At 26.6% G+C, this 26,432-nt stretch overlaps 1 protein-coding gene across 1 annotated transcript in view; it reads left to right on the forward strand.

Moving 5' to 3' along the window:
* The window catches only part of LOC107438270 (Unconventional myosin ID), a gene marked incomplete in the record, with an annotated part of 57,245 nt that extends 32,300 nt beyond the window's left edge, over window positions 1–24,945 (forward strand). Inside the window, 17 exon segments of the mRNA XM_043044070.2 lie at window positions 1,419–1,538; window positions 2,282–2,485; window positions 4,159–4,304; window positions 5,239–5,464; window positions 7,041–7,100; window positions 7,902–8,047; window positions 9,063–9,117; window positions 9,210–9,287; window positions 10,958–11,124; window positions 14,099–14,306; window positions 14,964–15,085; window positions 15,230–15,331; window positions 17,124–17,268; window positions 19,245–19,346; window positions 19,873–19,986; window positions 20,895–21,043; window positions 21,949–24,945. Coding sequence (XP_042900004.1) covers window positions 1,419–1,538; window positions 2,282–2,485; window positions 4,159–4,304; window positions 5,239–5,464; window positions 7,041–7,100; window positions 7,902–8,047; window positions 9,063–9,117; window positions 9,210–9,287; window positions 10,958–11,124; window positions 14,099–14,306; window positions 14,964–15,085; window positions 15,230–15,331; window positions 17,124–17,268; window positions 19,245–19,346; window positions 19,873–19,986; window positions 20,895–21,043; window positions 21,949–22,114 — 2,310 coding nt within the window.
* Between the last annotated feature and the right edge of the window lie 1,487 nt (window positions 24,946–26,432).

Consider the following 26,432-nt stretch of genomic DNA (forward strand, 5'->3'; position numbering starts at 1 on the left):
CCAGTAAAGGAACACTTGTTCCTTCACTGGTTTTTCATCGTTTGGTGATCCAGTGAATAAACACCCCCTTATCTCAGTACTTTATTATGCTATGATGCTTAAAAAAAAAAAACATGTAACTTCAATAATTATATTTTGAATTCTCTTTTTCACAGTGAGGAAAATGAAACTATTACATGCAATTAATTCCACTTCAAACATATAAATACAAACACCACCTTATAATTTTTTCAAAGAAACAAGGTGTTGCAGAGATAATAACAACTTCAAAATTTTTTCCAGAGAAGTCTATTTGACCAGGTAATCCAAAACATTGCTAGATGACTTCCTATTGTTTGGCAGTAAGCTATTGTTACCAATCAATCTAAAGAAAAACTTTCAAATTCTTATTCTTAATCAATATATATGAAATGTTCTTTCACTGGGTAGTGTTCCTTCACTGGTTGGTTTACCATACACACCTTCTGTTTTTTATAAATATTTTCAACTAAAGACTACTGTTATCTGATTTACTTATTAAATATTTCTACTGTGTGAGTGCTAACATAAGCTGTAGTTTGACTATTAAATTTTATAATGGGTAGTCTCTTATTAAAATATGCCAAGATTATATGATGATTAGAATAAAGATATTTAAATACAAACAACAAATCTTCTGTTGGTGATGATTGAAAAAAAAACTGTTGATTTCATTATTTCTACTGTTTAGGCTCTTAATATTTGCATTTGTTTAATTTATCTAACAATTAAATAAAGAAAATCGAATTATCAACTTAATGTAACTAAACATACGCCAGACAAACATTACTTTGCTAAAAAATTTAAATTATAAATAAGGATTAAAGATCTTCTGTTTTGTTTATAATTACAACTGAAGACTACTGTTATCTCATTTACTTATTAAATATTTCAATTGTGTAAACTGCTTATATAAGCAGTAGTTTGATTATTATATTTTGTATTGTAGTCTCTTATGAAATCATGCTAAGATTTTATGATCATTAGAATATTAGGCTATATCTGCCAATTATTCCAAATGGAAATTACATTATGCTTATCATTATCATTTTGTGTGATGTTAAACTTTTAGGCTAATTTTTGCAATATATTACTAAAATAAAATTAAATATAGTTAAATACATTTAAACTTTGATTTCAACCCTTTTTCTATACATAAGTTTGTGTTCAAATTGAAGGATATAAAATTTTATTCTATATTCTCTTTAATCTAATAAATTTTTTAAATTTGTATAAAAATTTATGTGTCAAGCCCAGGTTCTCTACTGATCAACATTGCAGGAAACTATTTTTGTGCAGTAAAACAATCTAATTGTATCTCAAACCTATCACTAAGTATCTGTAATTAGTTTTCTTAAATTTTACATGTTTTATTCAGTGAAATATTTTCTTTTTTAAAGGTTGATTCAATAAATGATAAAACAGATCACAAAGCAGTATGTGGAGCTATGAAAGTTTTGGGATTTCATCAACAACAGTCTGAAACTCTTTGGCGAATTTTAGCAGCAATTTTGCAACTTGTAGGTTAAATTATATATATGAATATATAATTTATCTATATGTTTTTTTTTTAAATTTATGTTTCTAGTAAATTAATGGTGAAACTTATTGATTTTTAATCACAGATTTAATTTGTAATTTTACTTCAAATTTTAGTCCAGTTTGTTGAGGTTGATCTTGCTTAAGTTCATTTTTGTTAAACTTCTGAGTTTTTTAAAACATTGTATTTAGCAGTTTTTGAAGTTATTTATTGTTAAATTGAATGATCTCCTTGTAAATGAATTTTAAAATCAATATCTTTTTGCAAATGTAGGCGTAAAAAAAGCCCCATACAAATATATAGTTAGTATTTATTTATTTATTTTGAGGATTTTAATGCAATTATTGGAATTATTGCACTTTTATAATGCAGGATATGTCTGAATGTGTTATAATACTTATAAAATCACTGTTATTATATCAAACTACCATACAAAATCATTCAAGATTGATTTGCTCTTTTTTTATTATCAGAATTATTTCTCTCATTATTTTAAATATTAGTTCCATTGGCGCTGAATAGTAAATGCAATCTTTTAATAAAATTCAATAAAAAAAAACTTCTATTTCTATTCCTATTATTTTTAATATTTACTCTATTATTTATCTCAGAATTTCATTTAATACTTTGAAATCCTTTAAAAGGAATTTCTACTTCTTTTAAGTAATTTGTTCATTTATAAATTTTTGTACTGAAAATTAAAATTAAATTATTGTTGAATAGGGAAACATTGAATTTTTAAGCAAAGATGAAGTTACGTCTGTACAGGACAGAGATTTGCTTTTATCTGTTTCTCAGTGCCTTGGCGTATCAGGCGAAAGCTTGGAGAAAGCTCTTTGTCATAGGGTTATTGCTGCTCGAGGAGAGGTTATGGAAAAAGTTCACACTGTCCCTGAAGCTGTTTATGGAAGAGACGCCTTTGCAAAAGTTAGTAGAATTTACCTTTTAAAAATTAATTCTCATAACAAATTTTTTTATCTGATTGGTTTTGTTAATAAATTTTATTGGTATAAGTAAATTTTAACTTGTGTTCAGTTATTTGAAAAGTGTAATGCTTTATAATAAGTCTAAACTACAGTTATATTTTTCAATATTTGTTTTTAAAATAAATTAATATTTTTTTTAGAAATTTTTTTTATGTCTTTCAAAAATTATTTTTGCGACTAAAATTCTCTGACTAAAGTTAACTTATTTCAGTTCTGTGCTAAAACTTAAAATCTTTGCAGTTTCATATACTTCTATTCCTTCAATATATTCATCATAAATCTAAACATTTTAAGTGTTCATTTGTGTAATATTTGAAGAACAATGTTCATCATTCTAGGTAATAGCAGGTTATGTTATGATGAACTTTTTTTAAAAAATTGTACTGCAAAGAATTTAAATTATGAAGAATTATTTTTAAGGCTCTTTTTTGCGATTTAACCCATGTTGTTGTACAGTTAATTTTTACGTTTCTTAATTTATGAATTTAAATCTTAAAAATAATATATTATTTTATGATTTATAAATAGATAGTAGTAATATTCTAGTTGCATAGAATTATCAAACACCCATCATTCTCAACAACAACTTTTCTCTTAAAGCTGTTGTATTTGTGCTGAGTTAATGTACTTGAATTTCAGAAGTTTTGAATGTTTTTGCCTTTACTAATAGCAAACTATTTTCTTCTAAATAATTCTTATGGTAGTCTCTGAAAAATTCGTCTCACATTAGACTAATCATAAAGACTCAGTTCCCATTGGAACACCAATGTGAAACATCACTGGTTATGATTCATGAGGGATCAGTTTGCATATAATTCAAGAGTGTGCAGCATTGATCCTTAAACTGTTCTATTCAGTGTTAAACTGTTCTATTATAAAGTGCTAGACTTCATGCACAGGTTTTCGGGTTAGCATAGCAGGGGAGCTATCCCCTTAGCATTGGATCAGATTTGTGATGGCATGTCGTCTTCCTATCATCCTTAAGGACGTTCCCCAGACCGTCTCCTTGTACAGCTCTCGTGCAATGTAAATAAAGTACTAGTTCTAGTACTACTTTGGTGAAATTCTGAAAAATTTATTTATTTATTTTTTTTTTTTGTAAATGATATCATTTTTTTAAAAATTTATTACAGCACTTAGTTACTTGGATAGATTGCTAATTTTATACATGTTTTAAATGTTAGGTACCTTTCTTAATGCACCAAACTTCAGAATATTATAACTTCAAAAAGTGCATGTATTAAGTTGTAAAATTTTAAATTGTAGCTATTTTTAGCTTTTGAAATTTTAGCAAAATTTAATTTTTTCAGCAAGGAACATTTTTATTGAATAACCAACGAGTTATTTCAGTAAAATCGCACAAACCAAGCATAATGGTATGCCATTCATAGGTTAGTTTTGGAGTTTACTGCTGTTTCAAAATTTCTTTGTTAGAATATTTTGAAATATAAATTAATTCATTAAAATATTAATAAATCAGTCTGATATAGGGCCATTCAATACTAGTCATTAATTGAAGTCTGCATTTGTGTTTATATTTTTATGTGCTTCTAGTTTATTTCACTTATTATTATTTTTTTAAGGAAAAAACTTATATTTCTTTCATATTTTTAGGCCATCTATGAAAGATTGTTTTCGTTCATTGTGAGTCGCATTAATGAGGCTATTGAAGTTGATAACAATGGTCATGGCTTGAAGAAAAATAATACAGTTATGGGAGTTTTAGACATCTATGGATTTGAAATTTTTGAAAATAATAGGTAATTTGTTAAAGCATTTTTCAATTGACAAATTTGATAAATCACACAGAATAGCATCCGCTTACTAGAGCTATTTATTTGCATGACCCTACTTAAATTTGGTGGAATTAAAATTTTAAAAAAAACTTTATTTTTAGTTAATTGGTTGTGTGTTCTATATATTAATTCAGCTAAGGACATGTTAAGTTGTACTTTTAATTTATCTAGCATTAATATGTCCAAAAAAAAAACTTTTTTCTCATTCGTAAAGCTAGAAAACAATTTTTAACATATTAAGAATAACTGTTTCTGCAAGCACAGAATTGCATTATTATTTAACTATGAAGAACAGTAGTGAACGAAAAGGCTTTTGTGGTGCAGCAATGTTAGTATGTAGTTGGTTTTCTCTTTCTGTTTTTTTTTATTTATATATTTATTATTATTTTTTTTAAATAACGAATCAATTTCAAATTATATTGAAAATCGATCCATATTTTTCTACTCTTATATTAGTGATCATTATATTAAAAAATGTAACTTTTAAAAGATAATTTAATATTTTAATTCTTTTTGTCATGCATGATAAAATCATGCATGACATGCTTTTGTCATGCAATATTTAGGTGTCTATGGTTTTTCTCTCTTATTGCTTATATAAAGGTGTTATTTTTTAAGCAGTGAAACGAACTAAAATACAAAGATATTAAAGCAATAGCAAAGCATCAACATTAAGATGATTACATCTAGGTGACAGAAAAACCAAATATATTTAGATTTGTTTCAAGAATAAATGCGTAAATATAATAAGATAAATGAAAAAAAAATTCAAGCCCAGTTAGTAAGTACCATCAATTGTTTGTCTAAAAATATTTTTAAGTCTAAAAATATTATCAATGTCTTAAAATATTTTTAAGACTTTTTAGTTTTATATTAAATTGTATGTTTTTGTTTCTAGTTTTGAGCAATTTTGTATTAATTACTGCAATGAGAAATTGCAACAGCTGTTCATAGAGCTTGTGCTTAAGCAAGAGCAAGAGGAATACCGGAGAGAAGGAATCACATGGCAGAACGTAGACTATTTCAACAATTCAATCATTTGTGCCCTCATGGATGAGCAACACAAAGGAATATTTGCAATAGCTGATGAGGCTTGCCTCTCTGTGGGAAAAGTCACTGATGAAGTTAGTAGTTTTCATTGCTTGCCTGATAATGTTGACTAAAATCGATTGTAATAATAGTTCTTTCTACCACTTATGTGATTCTTCAGCTAATTCTCAAATTTCTGTGAATCTTAAAACCATTACTTCTTGGATTTTCGAGAATCAATATATATTTCAGAAAAATTTTATTGGAATGCAACTAATTTAAAATTCGCTATTTACGCGAAATTTCGTGGACGAGACATATATCCTGAACTGGAACTTTCTACCACTCATGTGATTCTTCAGCTAATACTCAAATTTCTGTGCTTTACTAGCACCACCTTTTTTTCTTTTTTCCCCTAAGTTCTCATTCACACTCGATAACGACTTTTTTTTAATGCAGATTTGTTAAAGAAGGATAAATATAGAGAACACGAGACAGGAAAAAAAATCCACAATAACTTTGTCAAAAAATAAAGAACACTAAAATAAAATGAACATTAAAATAACGAATACTAAGATAAACACTAAAGTGTAAAATTTGTAATCTGAATAGTTATTCCGAAATAACAAACATTTAAAACGTTGTTCGCAAGAAAAAACGGTATTTTTTTCGTAAATTTTTTTAACAAATATTTTAATGAGTAGTAATTTTGGTGCAAATTTCGATTTTTAACAGATTTGTTTAACCAATGTGATATATTTGTCCCCTTTTCATTTGCCTGCAATTAGATCAAACTAATTTTTCAAATGATATGACGTGGAAATCTCTAATCGCACATTTCAGTGATCACTTTTCCACACGTTCAATACTTTCGTAAAGCTGTGCTTCCATTCTTTTTTTTGCGGTTAATGCGATTGATTTGCTTGTGTTTTTAAAATTCCAATGCTATTACAACACACAGAATTGCGCATAGTAATAACTTTTTGATGCATTCGATGTGTGTGCATACCATCTTAAATCCATGTGGTATTTCAGTCATTTTATTGGCTATTATTGCTTGTGGTTTTTTTAAATCCTGAAGTTTTCCTATGCTATTATTAAGAAACGAGACATTTAAATAATTACTTTTGGACATGCTCAATTTGCGCTAAATCCATGCGGTATTTCGATTGTTTTCTTTTTTTGCAGTTATTGTTGTTTCTTTTCACATGATTTTTTTAAGATCTTGATTATGATATGGGAAATACAAATTGTGCACCAGAGTATTCAGTATTTGATGTGTCGAAATTCAATTTTCTCAATATTCTTTTATGTGTAGATTAGAAAAAGAAAATGTAAAATAAAACAATTTCTTTTGTCTCTTTAAATTTTATGTTACTTTTGTTCATAAAATTGAGGCTTTTATTTATATTCTATGTGCAAAAAGATAAAAAAACTAAAGTAAATTAAGGACTGAAAAAAAACTACACATTGAAAAATTTTCGATAATTTCTTCTTTCAGCAATCACATGTCTGTTTTAACATATTTTTTATTTTAACCTTTTGCATAGGGTATTTGATTTGGCATGGTGAAACCTGTAATTTTGGTCCACTTGTAGTATGACCTGTAAGCTAAAAGTTAATTCTGTAAAAAAATTTTGTTTTTAATTATTGCATTTTTTAATTTTACAGATGTTGCTTGAAGCAATGGATATCAAACTTGCCTCTCACAAACATTACAGTAGTAGAAAAGTAAGTTTTATATTGTTAGAACTGTTTTTTATTGTTAATCTAGCATTTTTAATTAATTCATTGGGTTTTTATCTAGTTTGAAAATAATTAACATTGTATCATAAAAATTTTAAATATATATATACTTCGTTTTCCTCCTCAACATGCTTTTTAGAACAATTTTAAAATGATTTTACTTTTTTCAAAGCCTTTAATAAGTAGCAAAGGGAATTGCTGAAGTATGGTTTCATTTGCTAAAAATGATTCATATTTACTGCTTAAAATTGAGCACTGTAAAGTATTATGTATGATCCCTAAGCAAAACAATAAAGTAAAAAGATTTTTTTTCTTCTTTACAGTAAATTTAAAGAATTTCAGACTGAATATAAATTATTGACTAATTTAAAAGGTATAGTATAAAAAAGGGTAGAAGGAATAGTTCTAATTCATATTCACCAAAAATTTATATATATTTTTTATTTACCATAATGTTAAAAATTTAAAATTCTAAATTATGGTCGCTCTTATTCCCATACAGTGGGCAAATGTACATGTTTCCCTTAAAAACATTTTGTAAAAGTTTAGTTTAAAAAAATTATCAAGTTATCCTATTTCTGTAGTATATTTCTGTATTCAATAATTATCTTGAAATTTGTGTTCAAATTCTAACTATAATACTCATTTCATTTTTCTTTAAATTTTTTTCCTTAAAAAAAAAACACAAATATTTCTTTTGAAATTAGTTCTTTAATTAATATTGATTATTGTATTTATTTATAATTACGGATTACTGTACTAGACTTCTATATAATGTATTTTTAGATTGTTCCAACCGATAAGACCTTAGAGCATGGTCGGGATTTTAGAATTCGACATTATGCTGGTGACGTGACTTATTCCATTGAAGGATTCATGGAGAAAAACACGGATTCGTTGTTTCAAGATTTTAAAAGGCTATTATATACTAGGTGAAATATTAATTGCTCTTGTTACAGTATTAAGCTGTAATGAGATTTTATTTTAAAAGTATGGTGTTTTTTTTAATTTTTGTTATACTTTTTTTATAATGCTAAGATATATATATGGCAGGGATTTGATCAATTCCTAATAAATAAGTTAAGGTTCACGCAGCTTTATCTCTTTCTTATTACCACTTCCCTTTACCTAATCGCTCCCCTCCGGTTAATCAAAATATTATTTTATGGAATGCTGCTATTCATAATAACAGCTGCTTATTATTTTTAATAATCGAATTAACCAAGGAAAGTGAATGTCACTGCTGAGTTTATTGTACACTGATGATCTTTTTAGGTTTATTGTCATTGCCTGGTATACCCTACACTAATGTTAAGGTTTAGTGTCTTTTCACGGTATACGCTCATGCATACTTTAACTGACTTACTTAGTTATTATTAATAATATTAGGCGTTAATCAATATTAATTTCATTAACATTTGAACAATATTTCATTTTTTTAACTTTTACAATTAAGGTATTTGAGCAAAAGTTTTTCTTTCGAGAAGTAACCCCATAGAGTTGTTATTTTAATGTGTTGAAGTAATTAATCATCCATCTTATGCCCTATTTACACAATGACTTGGAAAAAATAAGAAGCTCCGAAAGCCGTCTTCTGATGTCTCAAGCCTGAAAAAAAGTTTTGTCAAATTTACACCTTTCCTTAAATTAAGAACTCCACCTAGAACATTATCTATAAACATGTGATAAAAAGAGCCAGTCATTGCATGCCTGAGTTGCCTTCGTCCGGAAATCCTTACCTGAAAACTGGCTTGGAGAATCAGTGAAAAATCAGGCTTGTGACAGCATGTGCTTGATGTCAGGTGTCGTGTAAATGGGGAGTTAGGGATGATAAATTCTCCGTTTTTATAATCACCCTGCCAAATATTACTATTTTTCATTTTAGTGTTAATAGTTTTTCCATATATTGTTAAGAAACCTAATCTTTTTGGGAATTTTTCATTATAGTGCTGATCCAATGCTCTCACAGTTATTTCCAGATGGAGATAAAGATATTACTCAAGTAAGAACCCAAAAAAATAAAAAAAATAAACATATAGAGTTTTAATGATTGTATAATTTTTTTATTAATTTTAAAATTGCTTTTAAATTTAGGTTACCAAGCGGCCTTTAACTGCTGGAACATTGTTTAAAAATTCTATGATTGCTCTAGTAAAAAATTTAGGTAACAAGGTATGTTTAGTTGCTGATCATTATTTACTCAGTTGTAATGCATATTTTTTAAAATGTTAACCTTAGTTTTAAATTAAAAGTTTAAATCAAATTTAAATTTCAAAATTTAGTAATTAAAATTTAATTTTTTGATCATTTGTTAAAAATAATCAAATAAAATCCATACAACTTCAATAAGTTTATTTCATCTATACAGGGCATAGATAAAAATGTACTGTATCAATTTTGTTTTGACTAGTCCATTCAGTTTGCCTATACTACTGAGTTTATTATGTATGATGATGTTTTATTTTGTATTATAAAAAAAATACTAGGAATTTTAAAATTATCCATATAAAATACAGGTTGAAATGCTCATGTGCTGCCTGCAATAAATTTAAAATTTAATATAGTTTGGACACGGCTGTCTAACAATTGCATTATGGCAGTTTATATCTTGAAATTATCATTTTTATGCAAACACAAAAAATTTAAAATTTTACTTTTGTAGAGTTTTTTTGTCTTCTTTTTTTAACTAAAATATTCTTTTTCTTCCCTTTAAAGATTATTTGATAAATTAAATAAAGACATATACTAGATACAAGTGCAAAAAATGGATTGCTGGTTTGATACTTTAAATGAGTACAATCTTCACTTTATCTCCAAGTGATAGCTGCTACTAGCAGTACTAAAAAAGATGTCTTTTTTATTTTCTTATTTATGCTCTTTTATATTGTTACTTTATTTTTTACTTCCAGCACAAAGAGAATGGTATATATTTTTTATTATTTTTTTTTAACTCTACATTTTTTTGTAGAAATCTTTATAAACTGTATCGTTATAAACTTTTTATTGTAGAAATCTTTATAAACCGTACTTCAACCTTAAGTAAAACTAGACAAGATGTTAATTTAATTTGAAAAATACAAGATGCGTTTGAAAAATCCATTAAATGTTCGAACAAGCTATACAAATAAAATACCTATTCTGCCAAAGTAATCGCCATTAGATATAGCATACTTTTTATATCAATTGAATAATTGCTGGAAACTGTCAATAAATGTTTCTCATGGTAATATTCTAATCACCATAGTTGCATATTTTTGAACTTACAAAGTATCATTTTATAACATTTTCTGATGCTGTTATTTTTAATAGTTTTATGTGTTTATCTCAGAGAATTTACTAGCCATCATGCAGTCTTTAATTAACAGATATTAGCCTTTTAAATGCAGATATTTTTCAAGAGCAATTATTATCATTCTAAACCATTAATATATTGAAGTTTTTTATGTTTCAAGTTTGTTGCATTTATAAATATGTAAATTTTACGTATGTATATGGCCGTGGTAGCCCAGTGGTTACAGAATCGAACTCTGATCCAAAAGGGCTGAGGTTCAATTCTGAACTTTCACATGTGATGTACGTGCTCGTAAAATCTGTGAATTGAAGGTCCTTGGGTCAGTCGGTGAGCAGTACCATGGGTATGGGTACAGGGATCTAGAAGAAATTTTCTTCCCTTTCAGATCTATGTCTAAATTGAGCAAGTGGTGTCATGAATTGTGATGGCATGTTTTCGGATCATCCTCGGATATGTTTCCCAGACCGTCACCTATAGCCCATAGTGCAGTTCTAGTGCAAATGAAATACCTATCAATGTATAAAATCATTTTTTCTTTGTTATTACTTAGGAGCCCTACTATGTCCGTTGTATCAAACCCAATGATCAGAAATCTCCGTCCTGCTTTGATGATGAGATGGTGATGCATCAAGTGTCCTACTTGGGTCTACTGGAGAATGTCCGAGTAAGGAGAGCTGGATTTGCATATCGGCAAACATATAACCGCTTCTTACGAAGGTTAATATTCTTCTTATTTCAGAATATTTGATTATTACAGTTATTTATTACTAAAATTAAAATTTTCTCATACATAAGAGATTATTTAATTGACAATTGTTATTGAGTTAGAATTGGGCATTTTATAAAGCATTAGTGTTAAACAGTGTCATTTATTCATTAGTGATTTAAAACATGTATTATATTTACTTCAAAACTAAAATTGCTCTTGAGTTATTCAATTATTGTGTGTCTGACATATGCTAAAAATGTTTACTTTTTTAATGGTGAAAAGTGTGGTCTATAAGTGGCTTCATTTACTGAAAGACAATACTTACAGTTCCAACTTACTAGTCAAATTTGAAGATATTGTTCCTATATTTTGACTTTAAAATAGTAAATGTGCTTCTGCACAACTTCAAAGGTCATCAGCTTCTGTACAATGCACAAAAAAAGACAACTTCCTTTACTAAGACTTGATATTAATAGTTCAAAAGCCTTACCTTAAATATGTTAATTAGTGCTGATAATATTTTAAGTTACAAAATCAGACACAAAAAAATTTGCTTTCTCTGAATAAATTTACTTTTTTTTTTTTTTTTATTTTNTTTTTTTTTTTTTTTTTTTTTACGAATTTGGATTCTTTATCCTCAAAATAACCTCTAATGTTTCCCAGAGAATAGTTGAAAGTTTAAACTTCTTTATAATAATGTTATGTTCACTTTTTGCACATTTCTCTACATCTCAAGGACTTAAGTGTATCTAAAAATATTTGCACACAATTATAAAACTTGTTTATGCAAAAAAAATTTTGAAATAAATTTAATAAATATATAAAATTTCTATGTTGAAATGATTTTGAATTGTTATTCATGACTTTTTAAACTTATTTAATAATAACCAAAAACATTTTACTTATACAAACTTTTAAATAATTTTAAAAAATGTAATTTTAAATAGCAAATCTTTAACTCTCACTTTAAACTCTTCTCCACCTCATGTTTAAATATCAGGGATGAGATTTTTCCGCTTTTTAGCGGATTTCCGCTTTTTTCACTTTTATCTCTTGAATTTCAGCTTTTTTATCAAAAATTCAGATTTTTCTAAAAATTTCACTTTTTTTTATAAATATTCCGCTTTTTCAGAAAATTCACCGATTTTCAAAGAGAAACAGAAAATTCAAACTACATAGCTACCAATCCTTTCTCATTTTTACTTATTTTAACTATTTTCTCCCCTTTTACTCGCAGCAGATAAGATTTTCCTAATTTTTTCCCCGCCCTCCAGATAGATACCATTTTTGTAGTTCAAACGACTCTGCTTCTGACAAGCCTTTTATAGGTCCCAAGCCTGGAAACTGCTAATATCTCGATTCTTATTCACACGATTTTAATATCTAACATAAAGCATAGCTTTTCATATTTGCGAGTTGCGATTTTTATTCACGCGATTTGAATATTGTACGTTGCGATTCTTATTTACGAGATTTAAAAATCCGATATTGTGATTCGTATTTACGCTTTTTTAAAAACCTATGTAGCGATTCGTATTCACGCAAGTTTAAAATTCAATGTCTTGATTTGTTCATGCGGTTTATAATATCAAACATCGATTTTCATATTTATACGTGATTTTAAAATAAAGCATTCGGATTCGCATTCAGGCATTCTAAAAATTATGCATCATAATTCTTATTTATGCAATCTAAAAATTACGCATCATGATTCGTATTTACGCGATCTAAAAATTATGAATCGGGATTTGTATTTACGCGTTTTAAAAATTCTATATCCCAGTTTGTATTTTCTCATTTTCAAAATCGTATATCTAGTTTCATATTCATGTGATTTCAAAATCCATAATTGTTATTCATATTCACACAATTTTAAGATCAACTCTCGCGATTCTTGTAAGAAGTAAATTTTTTTTAAAAATTAGTTACTATAAAAGTGACTGTTTTTCTAACGACGATTATTAGTATGTATATGTAAGTGTTACAACATCAGAGAAACTGGAAGGGAATATATTCAAAACTTACATTCTGTGCTAGCAAAGAAGAAAAAATAGGATTTGTCACAAAATGTTTGAAAATGGACTAACGACTAAATATAGCAAACATAAAAGATATAGGAAACAAAAGCAATAACTTAAAAAGGGATTCAATTTAATTTTTTTTTGTTGGAAAAAGAGTTAATAGTTAAAAGAGTTAACTCATCATCAAAATTTTATTTGTAATTGCTGTTATTTATGCTATAAAATGCAAAATTCTTATCAAATAAAAAACAATTATCTAAACAGTTGCTGATTGTCATGTAATTTTTCAAACTAAAATACCAATTTTTGTATGTTAAGGAGTTACTATATATTTCTACTTCACTGTTATTGATATGTTTCAAAGGGCTGTAGTTAGATTAGACTATAACATGAACATAATGATTTGGTTCATTGTTAAAGTTTTTTTTTCCCAATATAATTTAAAAAGTAATATTACTGATATATTTGCTATAAATCACATAACAGTATTTATTAAAAGAAATGAAATATTAATGTATATTCTCAGTAGTTTTAATTTGCTAAACCAGGTAGTTTTTCAAGTAATAATTGTCTCTTATGTGAACTGAGGAAAAATATAATTTCCAGCTTTATTTTTTCAATTGGTAATTTTTATTTTCACTAAATGTTAAGTATCAATGTAATCATTTATATAATAATAGATTAGTACACAATTGTATGTCAACACATTATTTATTACCTTAAACTGTCTGGAATTTATTATTAAAGGGTTGCGCTTGCGTAAAATTTGCTATTGTGGAAATTCAGCTTTTTTGCCTTTCGGCTAATCTCATCCCTGAAATATGTACTGTTAAAACGTTTTTTATTTTGTGAAGGTAGCACACAATATTTAAGTTGTGTGTTTTATATTTAGGTAGTAATAAAGTTTAAATTTGATGTAAGGGTAATTGATAATAATTTTAATTGACAACCTTTCTTTTAGATATAAAATGATCTCGAAATATACTTGGCCCAATTTTCGAGGAGGATCAGAGAAAGAAGGTTGCCGGGTGCTTATTGATGAACAAGGATTTTCAGATGACGTTCGATATGGAAAAACTAAAATTTTCATCCAGTCACCACAAACCATCTCTCAGTTGGAATATTCCAGATTAGAGTTGATTCCTGGAATTGTAGTTTTTCTACAGAAGGTAAGAAATTGTATGACGTGTGGGGTTATGTTTCGTTTGTTTATTGGGAAGAATCACTATTTGGTTGTGATTCATTTACTGTGAAAGAGAAAAAACTCTGGGTGGAATATTAATTTAAAATTATGTGTAAAATCTGTAACATTCAATAAGTTTATAAATTAAAGATGAACCATGTTCATATAATTTTGTCTGAAATCTTAATTTTTTTCTTTGTTATTCAACTAAGAACTTTTTAATTGTGAAGATATATATCTCTCTCTCTATATATAACTGACATTGAACAGCCGAAATCAATGGAACACCTGGATCAAGTATTGAGAGAAATTTGCCTTCGTGGAGGATTTTTTTGATATAACTAACCCACATTTGCGTTACATGGAGAGGAAAACCTACCACAGTTAGCCTGGCTGCTAGAGGACTCTAACCCATGAACCATCCACCACTAAGGATATTTTAAGTCAGCACTGTGGTCGGTGCAAGCCGAATGCGGAATTCTTATTGGCCAGCCATCTCTGGGATTGGAACCTGGTTCACCTCATTGGATGGCAAACACTATATCCCCATAGCCATCATGGTTCATAATTGAGGATAGTAATAAATCCTTTAAATACTGTTTAAAAAATATTGTGTGTTACATATTTTTTTTTCTTCTTTTAGTTATGGAGAGGGGCAATAGCTAGATTGAGATACAGAAAAATGTTAGCAATGCTAGCCATTATTAAGTTTTACCGCTATCAGAAACTGCGGCAGTATATCAATCAACTATGTTTACTTTTCAGGTAAGACATGAAAATAAAGTTTATAGTAATTTTTATTAATTATATTCTGATCATAGCTTGTAACTATTGATAGGAATCGTACTTTAATAGCGACATTAATCAAAACTTCTTTTAATTAAAAGTGGTTTATTTTTGTGTTTAAAGGAATGCTAAATCATCAAGAGACTATGGGAAAAAAGTTGTATGGCCTCCCGCACCCACTGCTCATAGAAATATTGCATCCGATCTTCAAACAGTACATGAAAGGTAAGGTTTATTTGCTTCATAGCCCTCGTAAAAATTGTTTGTTTAGTTTCACTAAAAACAAAGTTTAAAATCACAAATAGTTTGATTTTTATTAAAACCTATCAGGTTTCAGTGTCACAGTTGTACACTTTCATCAGTAGGATAAATGGAAGGACTGGTAAAACAGAGATGATTTAGGAGAAGTAATGAAGATGGTGTAACAGAGATTATGATTAAAATAGAGATTTTGATGATTTAAGAGATAACTCCCAAAAATCCAGTTGACCTACACTTTTTGGAAAGTTTCTATTTCTTCTTGCTGTTATACCATATTTATCAAATATTTTGAAATCATTAACTTTGTTATTTTAATTTTTTTCCCTTTTAATTGAATATTTATTTTAGTATGATGTAAATATTTTCTGATTAAATTGTCTCTGTTTCACGATCCTTGCCATTTATCCTACTGATGAAGGTGTACTCTTGTGACACTGCAATGCATATAGATTTTTAAAAAATTTTTACCTTACCATTTATTATACTGATGAAGGTGCACCATTGTGACACCTAAACGTATATAGGTTTTAATAAAAATTTGACCCTACCATTAATTCTACTGATGAAGGTGTACTACCATGACACTCAAACGTATAGAAGTTTTAATAAAAATTTTACCCTGCCATTTTTTCTACTAATGAAGGTGTACCATTTTGACCAAAATCTATATACCTATATTGATTTTGACACAAATTTTATCATTTGTGATTTTTAACATTGTTTTTAATAAACTTGAATATTATCTCAAAAAATTACTCTCGTAATTTTACTATTGTTTGTAGTCAATTCTTTGTTAAATGTAGCTCTCATAGAAATAAGTTCTAACATTTAGAAGCATAGCATGAGAGTTGAAAACTACAAACAGGCTACTTATTTAAAAAAATAAGGATATTTATTTCATAATGATGAAAGAATGATTATGATATTGAGGAGAACTAAAGATAATGATACTCATGACAACTGAAAGCTGTTAAATTGAAATTATTAGAACTTCATAAGTTTATTCCAATTGTTAAAATAAAATAGTACTAATTTCACCTATTTATCGGCTTATAAAATAGAATGGTGCAGACTTTATGTCTGGCAGTATTAAACTAGTTGATGTGTTCTATTGAAATATGTTGCCCTCATTTGATAAAGTTAAAAAGATTTGCAATTAAAAAACAAGAAAAAAATAGACTTAGTTAAAATCGCTATAGATATGGTTAGTGAAATGAATGTTCAAATTTCACTCACTTTTATGGTTAATGCATAAATCTTTTTACCTTAACCAAATATCATTCCCTAAATATTGTCTGCTCAAAACTTTTCTTTCGTTGCTTTTTCTCCTGTCATGTCTTAGTGGTACTGAACCCGCTTCAATCTAATGTTTCCATCGGTTTCAAAGTGGAGAATGTCCATGCTTTAAACCCAAGCCCAGCTTGTAAGTTGAACAGTTAATTAGCTCATTAGTGTAACTATGGCATGTTATTATTAGTGTATAAAATTGAATAATATAAAAAAAGAAAGATAATATTTAGACATACATAATCAAATAAAAGGAATTCTGATTCTCAGAATAAATATTTATAAATACTATTTCATATTATGATTATTTGTGTATTGTAAGTAAAATAAATAAAAAAAACTATTTTATCCAACTTTAACTTATTATTTGGCATAGTATGCCCACGTTTGGACTTAGTGCCACTAAACCTTACATTCAATTAATCACCTCATTTTTTAGTGTACTAATAAAAGTTTAAAATCTATTTAGATGGCGTGCCTATATGATTCTAAGGAAGATACCTCGTGAACAATGGCCTGAAATGCATTTAAAAGTAATGGCTGCGGAAGTGTTGAAAAGCCGACGTCAAGATTGGGGTTATCATAGGAAGTGGGAAGGAAATTATTTAGCATCTGTAAGTGAAAAATTTTTACCATATAAATTTATAATGACTAATGCATAGCATCCAACTCTACCGGATTGATCAGTAGACTACAGGATTTTACCATTTTCTCTTGTTCTACTGGTATAATAAAAATTCTGTAAATTTTAGAAAATTCCCTATAATTGAGTAAGTATTTTCAAAAAAATCTCTATTGGAATAGAATTATTACACAATTTATTGCCTGCTTGAATATTTTAATAAATATTATTAGTACATAATGAGGGAAGCCTCACTTGAAGTAATCAGTTTAAAATTTTTTGTTTTTCTAAAAATTTCAGTTTATTTTTATTCAGAATCCCCTTTTTAAATTATAAAATCTTTAAATTATTACTAATGATTTGCTTGTTTGTTACTATTTAAAATGAAAAGTTAATAAAAAGTTTTTGCAGACCATTTATAGTTAGTAGTGTAACAAAATTTTTGTATTTTGATGACAGTAAAAATCTCTAAAATTCCCTGTATAAAAAATATTTCAAATATTATGTAACAGCTATCAAGAAATTTATATTATTTGGTAAAACTTATTATTTAAAACATATTATAAAAACATATATATATAAAAAATATTTGACAAAACATATATTATTTGGTAACAGCTATGCAAATGATTTGATTTCAAAATTTATTTAGAGCATTCATTTAGAGAATTCATTTAATAATTTTATTTTTAAAAGAGCAAACTAAATTTAATTATATTCTGTACTAAATTTTATAAAATCTTGCAAGTAATTTCATCGAGTATGTAAAATATTTTATATTTTAGTTACTGTGGTATATAAGTAATGATTGTAATATTAAAAATAATTAATCATGTTTTCATTGATTAAAAACTATTCTGAAATGAAAGTAAAATACCATAAAAGAAATTATAGAAACCTTCAGTAAAGTCTTTAAATTTTAAACACAATTGCTGTTGGTTGCAGAGGAAAACCAAGCTTTAAAATTTTATTAAACGGTATAAATAAAAAGATATGTGAATTCTTAAGTTTTTAGAAATCAAAGAGACATTTTCTCAGATTTTGGAATTATAAAATATTGAAAGAAGCATGAATATGATATGCATCAAATCTTCAGGAAAAGTTCCAATTATTTTATTTATCGTGTGTATGTTACCATGAATGATTGAAATCAAGAGAATGTCGACTTTCACCCGTGAACGTCTACAATCACATCATCGCTTTGATGAGCATCCAAAATATTTGTTATATCCGATTTGGTATTCATTTATTCTTTGATATTATTATATTTATTTGATATTTTAATATCTGCTGAGGATAGATTAGGAGAAACATCAGTGTTTGGAGTAGCAGGCAAATTTTTACCAGGCAGTGGCACTGAACCTTAAAAAAACATCAGTGTAGTATATGCCGGGCAGTGGCACTGAACCTTAAAAAATATCAGTGTAGGGTATACCGGGCAGTGGCACTTATTTAAAACTAGTAAATATTTCGGACATTTACCAAAGCGACTATGTGATTGTCAACATTCACCGGTAGAAGTCAGCAACTGCCAATTTTGGTCATTCACAGTAACATGTATTTGATATGGTTTAATACTAGTTCACAGTTAATTATTATAGAAGTTTAACTTTTTTGTCACCCTCTAAAAAATGAATTACTAATTGTTTATTATATTTACCTATAAAGTTAAAGAAAATTTTTCGTAGAAACAAATATAGTACACAGTTTCTTCTCAGCAGTGGGTTGCAACTTGCATTGTGTTGCTATATCATTTTAAATTAGTAAAATGATTCCTCTTATTCAGTTGTTCAAAAATTAATTAAGAATTTATAAAATGTAATTACCTGGAAATATTAGTGCTCTTTTTTCTCATTCCTTGTGTATTATTGTTATTATACTTGACTACAAAATCTTTTTCATTGTATATGATAATATTATTATTAATTGAATAAAATTGGATAAGTAATTTATTAATTTCTATTTCAGATTTCTGAAAACGACAATACCACTTCGTTTGTGCAATCCATTGGGAATTTGAGAAACAAAGATCATTTTCAAAAAGTTCTATTTTCCAGTTATATCAAGAAAGTACGATTGTGCATTTTAAAATTTTCTTATTATCACTGTTTGTATATATATTTTAGAGAATATTTGCATTTTTTTACATTAAAAAGAGTATTGTAAAGGAATAATGGTCAATAAATTATTGTCCGTCTGCTTTTTTTTAAAATATATATATAATAATTATTAATTGATATGCTTGATCAAAAAAAAAAAAGCATTCAAATTAAGGAAAGTAATGATAATTTATGTTCTCTCTTCAGTTATATATACACAGGTATTAAAGAAAAAAACCAGTTTTTTATGTATAAGTATATTTGTGTTCAATAAAAAGAAAAAAAGATAAATATTGTATATACTTATTAATATCTTATTTGAAACATTTTAGTATTGGTTAATGTTTTGTAGATTTAAATACTTTTCTTGATTTAAATGAATTTCAATTTAAAACTAAAAAATATATTACAACATAACTTAATATAGATATTCTTTTGCAATCAAAGTTACATTTGTGATTTTTTGTAACAATAAAAATATTTTTTTTCACTTTAAGGTGAACAAGCACAACAAATGTGCAGAAAGAGCTATAGTTGTGACGGATAAGTTTATATACAAACTTGATAGCAAAAAGTTCAAACCCTTACGATCTGCAATACCTATTACTGATGTAAGTATTTTAAAAAAGGTATTTCTGTAGTGCGCTACTTTGAAAAACTATTGATTTTGCTAATGATGTATAAATTAATAATATCTTAATTTTAAACTGAAACTAAAGTTCTAGATTAAATATAATAACTGTTAGCTATATTAATGTTAACACAGTTGAAATATGCTATTTTACTAGGACTAACTAATTTAACTAGCAAGATTTTAAATCTTTGTCATAAAGAATATGATAAAAATAGATTGAATACATTGTTTGCATATTTTTTCCCTTAACTCCGTTAATTTTTCTAAAAAACTAAAATTAACTTATATAAAGTTTTGACGAAAACTGACTCTCTATACATTTCTTGTCTTATGTCTACAATGGTTGAAAAACTTTTACAATAAATAATTTTATACAATAAATAAATAGGTTTGCGGGTCTTAATTTAAATAAAAACTACTCCTTTAGTTTGAATTTTATTTTGTTTATAATTTTTAAAGTTTAATTTTCTTTGTTATAGCAAAAAATTTAACTAAACGTTTTTTACAGATGAAATCAAAATAATACTTCTGTTTTCTCTTTCTTTTTGATGTTTATTAACTGCTCTTAAGGTATTTTTTGTAGCAAACTTATCCAAATTAGCTTTGCATGCACACAAAATAAAAGAAAAAGTTATTGAATAGTCCAACATTCACTATATTGAATAGTCCAAGTCACTGATATTATGTATGATTTATCACATATATTTAAAGACCTGCAACATGCTTTTTATTCTTTATGTTTTGACATAATTATAATACCAGTTGTAATTTATCTTTAACAGAAATAACAAAAAAATTAAACAATTTAAAAGCATGATTTTTTTCAAGTGAATTTGTTGATAAAATTCTAAGACATATAATTTTTTTTCTTAAACTTTTCTTTAGTTAACTGGCGTCAGTGTAACGCCTGGACCTGATCAGATGATTATTTTACATTTACGTGGCAATAATGATCTTGTAACAGCACTGACTTCTAAAAATGAAGATGAAAGAGTGGGAGAATTAGTTGGAATTATTGTTCATAGATGGCACTTGTAAGTAAAATCTTTTCTTTATTTAGCTTATGATATCTAAATATAAAGCAGTATTACTCTACAACTCATAGACTTGCAGTTAAAAACATGTTTATTTTTATACTTCCTTTATTTATGTTAAACAAATTATTGTAGCTTAAATAAAATTTTATTGAATATTTTATTATTGTAAAGATAAGTGATAAAATTTAACGTTTACAATCGTTGAACTTTCAGTTTACTCTTCATGCTCGATTTGAAACAAAAATACTTATGCGAAAAAATTTTTAGTTACTTAATTGCTCTAATATTTTTATGTGAAGTCTCGATTTCTTTTTGCATGTAAGAGATTTTACAATATTATTATATAACATTTATAGCTGTGTAATTAGTTTTTGCTTTTGAAAGTTGTCATTTAGGTTTAATTTTCGAAAATAAGTGTTATCATACAAGTTGTGTTTTTAATTATTAAATATAAATATATATATTAATTCTTTGAATATTTTAAGTTGTCAAATTTCAACAAAAACTTTTCTTTTCTTTGTGTATTAAAGGTGTCTTTTAAATTTTTATAGAATTTAAAAAAGTAAAATATGAAAAGAAATGATTTTATAAGTATTAAAATTTAAAGAATTCTCAAAGATTAAGATTTAACCTAATGACGGTTCTGCATGTAAAAAGTCGTAATTTTACATACAGTTTTCCCGCTTAGCGAAACCGGTTTTTACATGTTATGAGATAAGCAATCAATGTATTGGGAAAAAATATTGCCCCAATTTTGTCCATTTGCTAAGTCGCCAGGGGGTTAAAGAATGTGAGTTTAACTTATGTTAAACAACAAGAATGATATTTTAGCTATTGTATTTAGTATCATGAAGATGATATGAATATTAATAAACTAAATTTAAATTTATTTTAATTTCTAGTTTACAAGGTAAAGACTTAAGAGTGATTGTAAATCCACAGCTGCAATGCATGTTGGGTAATAAAAGCAGAACTTTAGCTGTTGAGTCCACAAATATAACTCCACATCCTGCCTTTAAGAAAGATGGCCAAAATCTTGTCTTGTTATGGCCTATTTGCAGTGCCTGATCTTTATGAGACACTTCTCTAGTTGTTGAAGAAATTTGTTGGTATTTATGAAAAAATCCTATATGTTTATTTTGTGTTGCCAGCTTGGGGATAGTATCTATTCCTAAAAACTGCAAAATATTAGTTTTATTTTACGTTAATGACGTCATTCAAAAATGATAGTTTTGTTTAACCAGACAATCGTTGTGTGGTCTCAGCATTTAAATGCAATTTCAAATCTTATACTTTTTAAAAGTGGATCCATACCAAATATATTGTGATATGAGATTTAGTTTTTACATGATCCTTTTATTTTACAGAGTGTTTTAAAAGTACACGGTAGGCTATTTAAACAAAGAGATAATTAAGGATAAAAAGTATTACTTACATGATTTTTAATCTGATTGAATTATACAAAAAGCTTTTGACATTTTTAATAATCATGACTAATGGTTGTGAACTTATTTATTTGATAAAGAAATGATGTACTAGATATTTTTTATTGATATTACAATTACCCTAGAAGTAATCCTCGAACAAAAACATGAAAAAAGCGATAAAAGTACACGGTAGGCTATTTAAACAAAGAGCTAATTAAGGATAAAAAGTATTACTTACATGAGTTTTAATCTGATTGAATTATACAAAAAGCTTTTGACATTTTTAATTATCATAACTTGTGAACTTATTAATTTGAACTTGGTTGTGAACTTATTAATTTGATAAAGAAATGATGTACTAGATATTTGTTATTGATATTACAATTACCCTAGAAGTAATCCTCGAACAAAAGCATGAAAAAAACGATTAAAGTACACGTTAGGCTATTTAAACAAAGAGCTAATTAAGGATAAAAAGTATTACTTACATGATTTTTAATCTGATTGAATTATACAAAAAGCTTTTGACATTTTTAATAATCATAACTAATGGTTGTGAACTTATTAATTTGATAAAGAAATGATGTACTAGATATTTGTTATTGATATTACAATTACCCTAGAAGTAATCCTCGAACAAACGCATGAAAAAAGCCAGTGAAACAAAAAATAAAGCCATTTAGAATCTTCAAAAAAACTTTCATTATAATATCCCTTTCATTTTTCCTAACAAAAAATAAAAAGAAAATTATAAGTGTACCGTTTCTCTAATGATTTGAATTACATTATTTGTTATGTAGATTAAAAATATCAATTTTCAATTATTAATCTGAAAGCTGATCAGTAAAATTTTAAGTACTTACTATTTGAATGAATATTGACAGTTTATAATTCAATGAAAAAAAAATATTTTAAAAATTTAGATCTGTATTATTAACTAAGTATCATGTTTCAATATGTGTTGTTGTTGGTATGGTTCCATTGAAAGCGAAAAGTGTGTTCCTTACGGGGACCAAGTGATAAGTACTTTTACTTAAAAGTGTATTATATTTTAAGACTGAAATTTTTTTTTTTTTTAAAGAAAAAGTTCCTGTATATCTGCACGTATAAGCTTACTTTACAAATTTTATTATTAATCAGAAGAATTAAAATAAAGATTTCAAATTATAAATTATCTAAAGGAAAATCACATTCATAATCAATCCATCAATAAGTATGGGACATAAATTAACTTCTGATTCTCACAACTACGATTACCCGTAATTCAGTTTTTATCGAAATTTTTATCTAATGATTTGAATATGTTTTAGTAAGATTTTTTCTTAGACATAGGTCACTGATTATTTTACTAATCGTCTTACAACATTGTCATGCGTGATTATATACAATATCAGAATCAAGATATATATGCATTCGTTATCTAATTCACAGTAGAATATATTTTTTTGACTGAAATCTGCTTTTATAAGTCTTTCATCTTTGACTGTAATTTGCAAACTGTTATGTATTTTTTTAATATTATTTGTGTATTTTTCATATATTCATTTGAAGAAATTAGTGTGATTTTATTGTATATTTTTATTTGAAATGTGAAGTTAACAATTGCCTATAAAAATATTTTTATAGATAAGTACTATGTAGCAAAAAGAAATTTAAAAAATGTAATGTTCCATGGAATAATGTTGTTTATCATTAGACCAAGTATTAATTTTCAAATTTTTGCAGTGATGAATAAATGAAACAAAATATATTCCAGGAATGATTTAGAATTAAAAACAAATTGTGATTTTAAAATGTAAATATCTTATCCGTTGATGTGGTGTATTATAAAATTGGTAGTATAGTAAATAAATATACAATTATCTGGCGTGATTGTGACAGAAACTGGTCGAAACAAAAATCAGCATCGCAATTTGTGAAGATATTTTATTTTTCAGCAAAAAGGAAAATAAAGCATATATCTTTCTAATGTTTTCTCAAGCTTTTAAGTTTTCTGTAATGAACTGCTAATTTTGAGCCTAAAATTTTTTTTAACCCCAAAGCAATCTAAATTATACAGATATTTGAATGGATATTACTTGGTCTCATGGTATATTGAGAGAATAACGTCTCACATTGTAGTATTTTTTTGAATGGTTATTGTTTTATGAACTTAGTCATGATTTTATTGCTTTGTTTAAAATTGAATTTTCATTGGTATTCATGAATTATCAATTATGTTCAAGATTTAAAAATTATTATAAGTCAATTAAAATTATGAGTAATAATTTTGTTATTCAAGTTAAGAAAATTTTATAATCATTAAGTTGCCATTCTAATTAAATTATTAATTATTATTATTATTTTGTAAAATTTTTGCACATTGACTAGTCATTTTCATTATGAGGTAGATACCTGTTTGTTAGTAAAATGTACTTAAATTGACAATGAATTTTTTATATTTGTTAAAAAGAATTAAATTTAAAGACTGATCTTTGAACTGTTTTATTTATTTTCTACACTTTTAATTCTCTTAATGCTGGTCTTTAATATTTGAGTATTACTGAACTTGATTTTAATGTATGAGGAAGAGAAATTTGTAAAAAATCATAGGTCTTTTAAAAAGGCAATATTTGTTTTATTTGTTTATTGTTAGTTATTTTCAGGGCTGTGGAGTTAACAAAAATATCAAAATATTCACATTAATTATCATTTATTATTAAATGGGATAACCGGCATAACTTTGGCAAGATCTTTGATAGATGAGAATAGTCATATCTTTGCCAAGAGTAAATACAGGTGGAAGGACTGTTGCTGTAAGGACTACATATTTTAACTTTTCAGGATAGATTTGCATAAATTTTAAACTAGGTGTCTTACTAGAGCAATCTTATTTTTCTCTTCAAAGGCTGTCTAGAAATTTTTCAATTTCATTCGCTCTTCTTTAGCCTCTTTAATATTATGCAAATCTTTCTCAAACTCTTAATTCAATCATTGAAAGAGGATGATAGAGACTCAATTGCTATGTCTGTAGTCTGATTGACCTGATTTGAATACACCAGTTGTTCAGAGAATAATTAAAAATGGCTGTTCTTCTTTGCCTTTTTAGTTAGTTTATCATCCAACAAAATTCAACCTAAACTAGAGTCAACATGTTTTTAGAGACTGAGACTACACAGTCCTGGTTATTTTTAAAATGTGTGATATAGAGTGCCTAAATAAGTTATTTTGCTTTTAAACAAATGTTAACTAATTTTAAAATTTTCTTTTTTGGAGATGGGTTATCGCCAACAGCTACCATAGTAATATAATATAGCTATTATGATACAAAATGTGTTACAAACAAGGTAATATATGCAAAGATTTATTTCATCAGTCTTTCTGGTTTGCTAAAATTGTAACTAAGGAATTGTTATCCATAATATTATTGTTAGGTAAATATCGTGATAATTAGGCCCCACAATTTCCACTAAAATGTTAAAAAATATTAATTTTTAAAATAATCAATACATCTAGCTTTTTTTTAAAAAAAATAAAACTGGAGCTAAATATATTTTTTCCAGTAATACATTAAAAAAATTATTAGGAAAGATTTTTAATTTAATTTGAAACTATTCAGACAGTAATAAAATTTAAAATTAGCCCAAATCTAATTACAGTTACAGAAAATATTCAACAAATATTTAAAAATATTATTTTTAAAGCAAAATTCTGTCATAGATCAAAATTATTTCATACAATAAATATTAGCCATCTCTAACATTATTATGCTTATTAAATTATTAAACAATTTCAAGGCATGGTAAGTGTTAATAGTTTCATTTCAAGTTACAATAAAAAAGTGGAATTGTGTAAAATAGTTCTTAAAAAAATAAGCCTACAATTATTGCCAAAAAAAGAAAATATAATATAGCATTTCTTTATTAATTGAATTCTAAGTAAAGTTATAAATCAGTTTCATTTTCGCCATATTATGTAGT

This window comes from Parasteatoda tepidariorum, chromosome 1 (assembly GCF_043381705.1).
Source record: "Parasteatoda tepidariorum isolate YZ-2023 chromosome 1, CAS_Ptep_4.0, whole genome shotgun sequence".
NCBI lineage: Eukaryota > Metazoa > Arthropoda > Arachnida > Araneae > Theridiidae > Parasteatoda > Parasteatoda tepidariorum.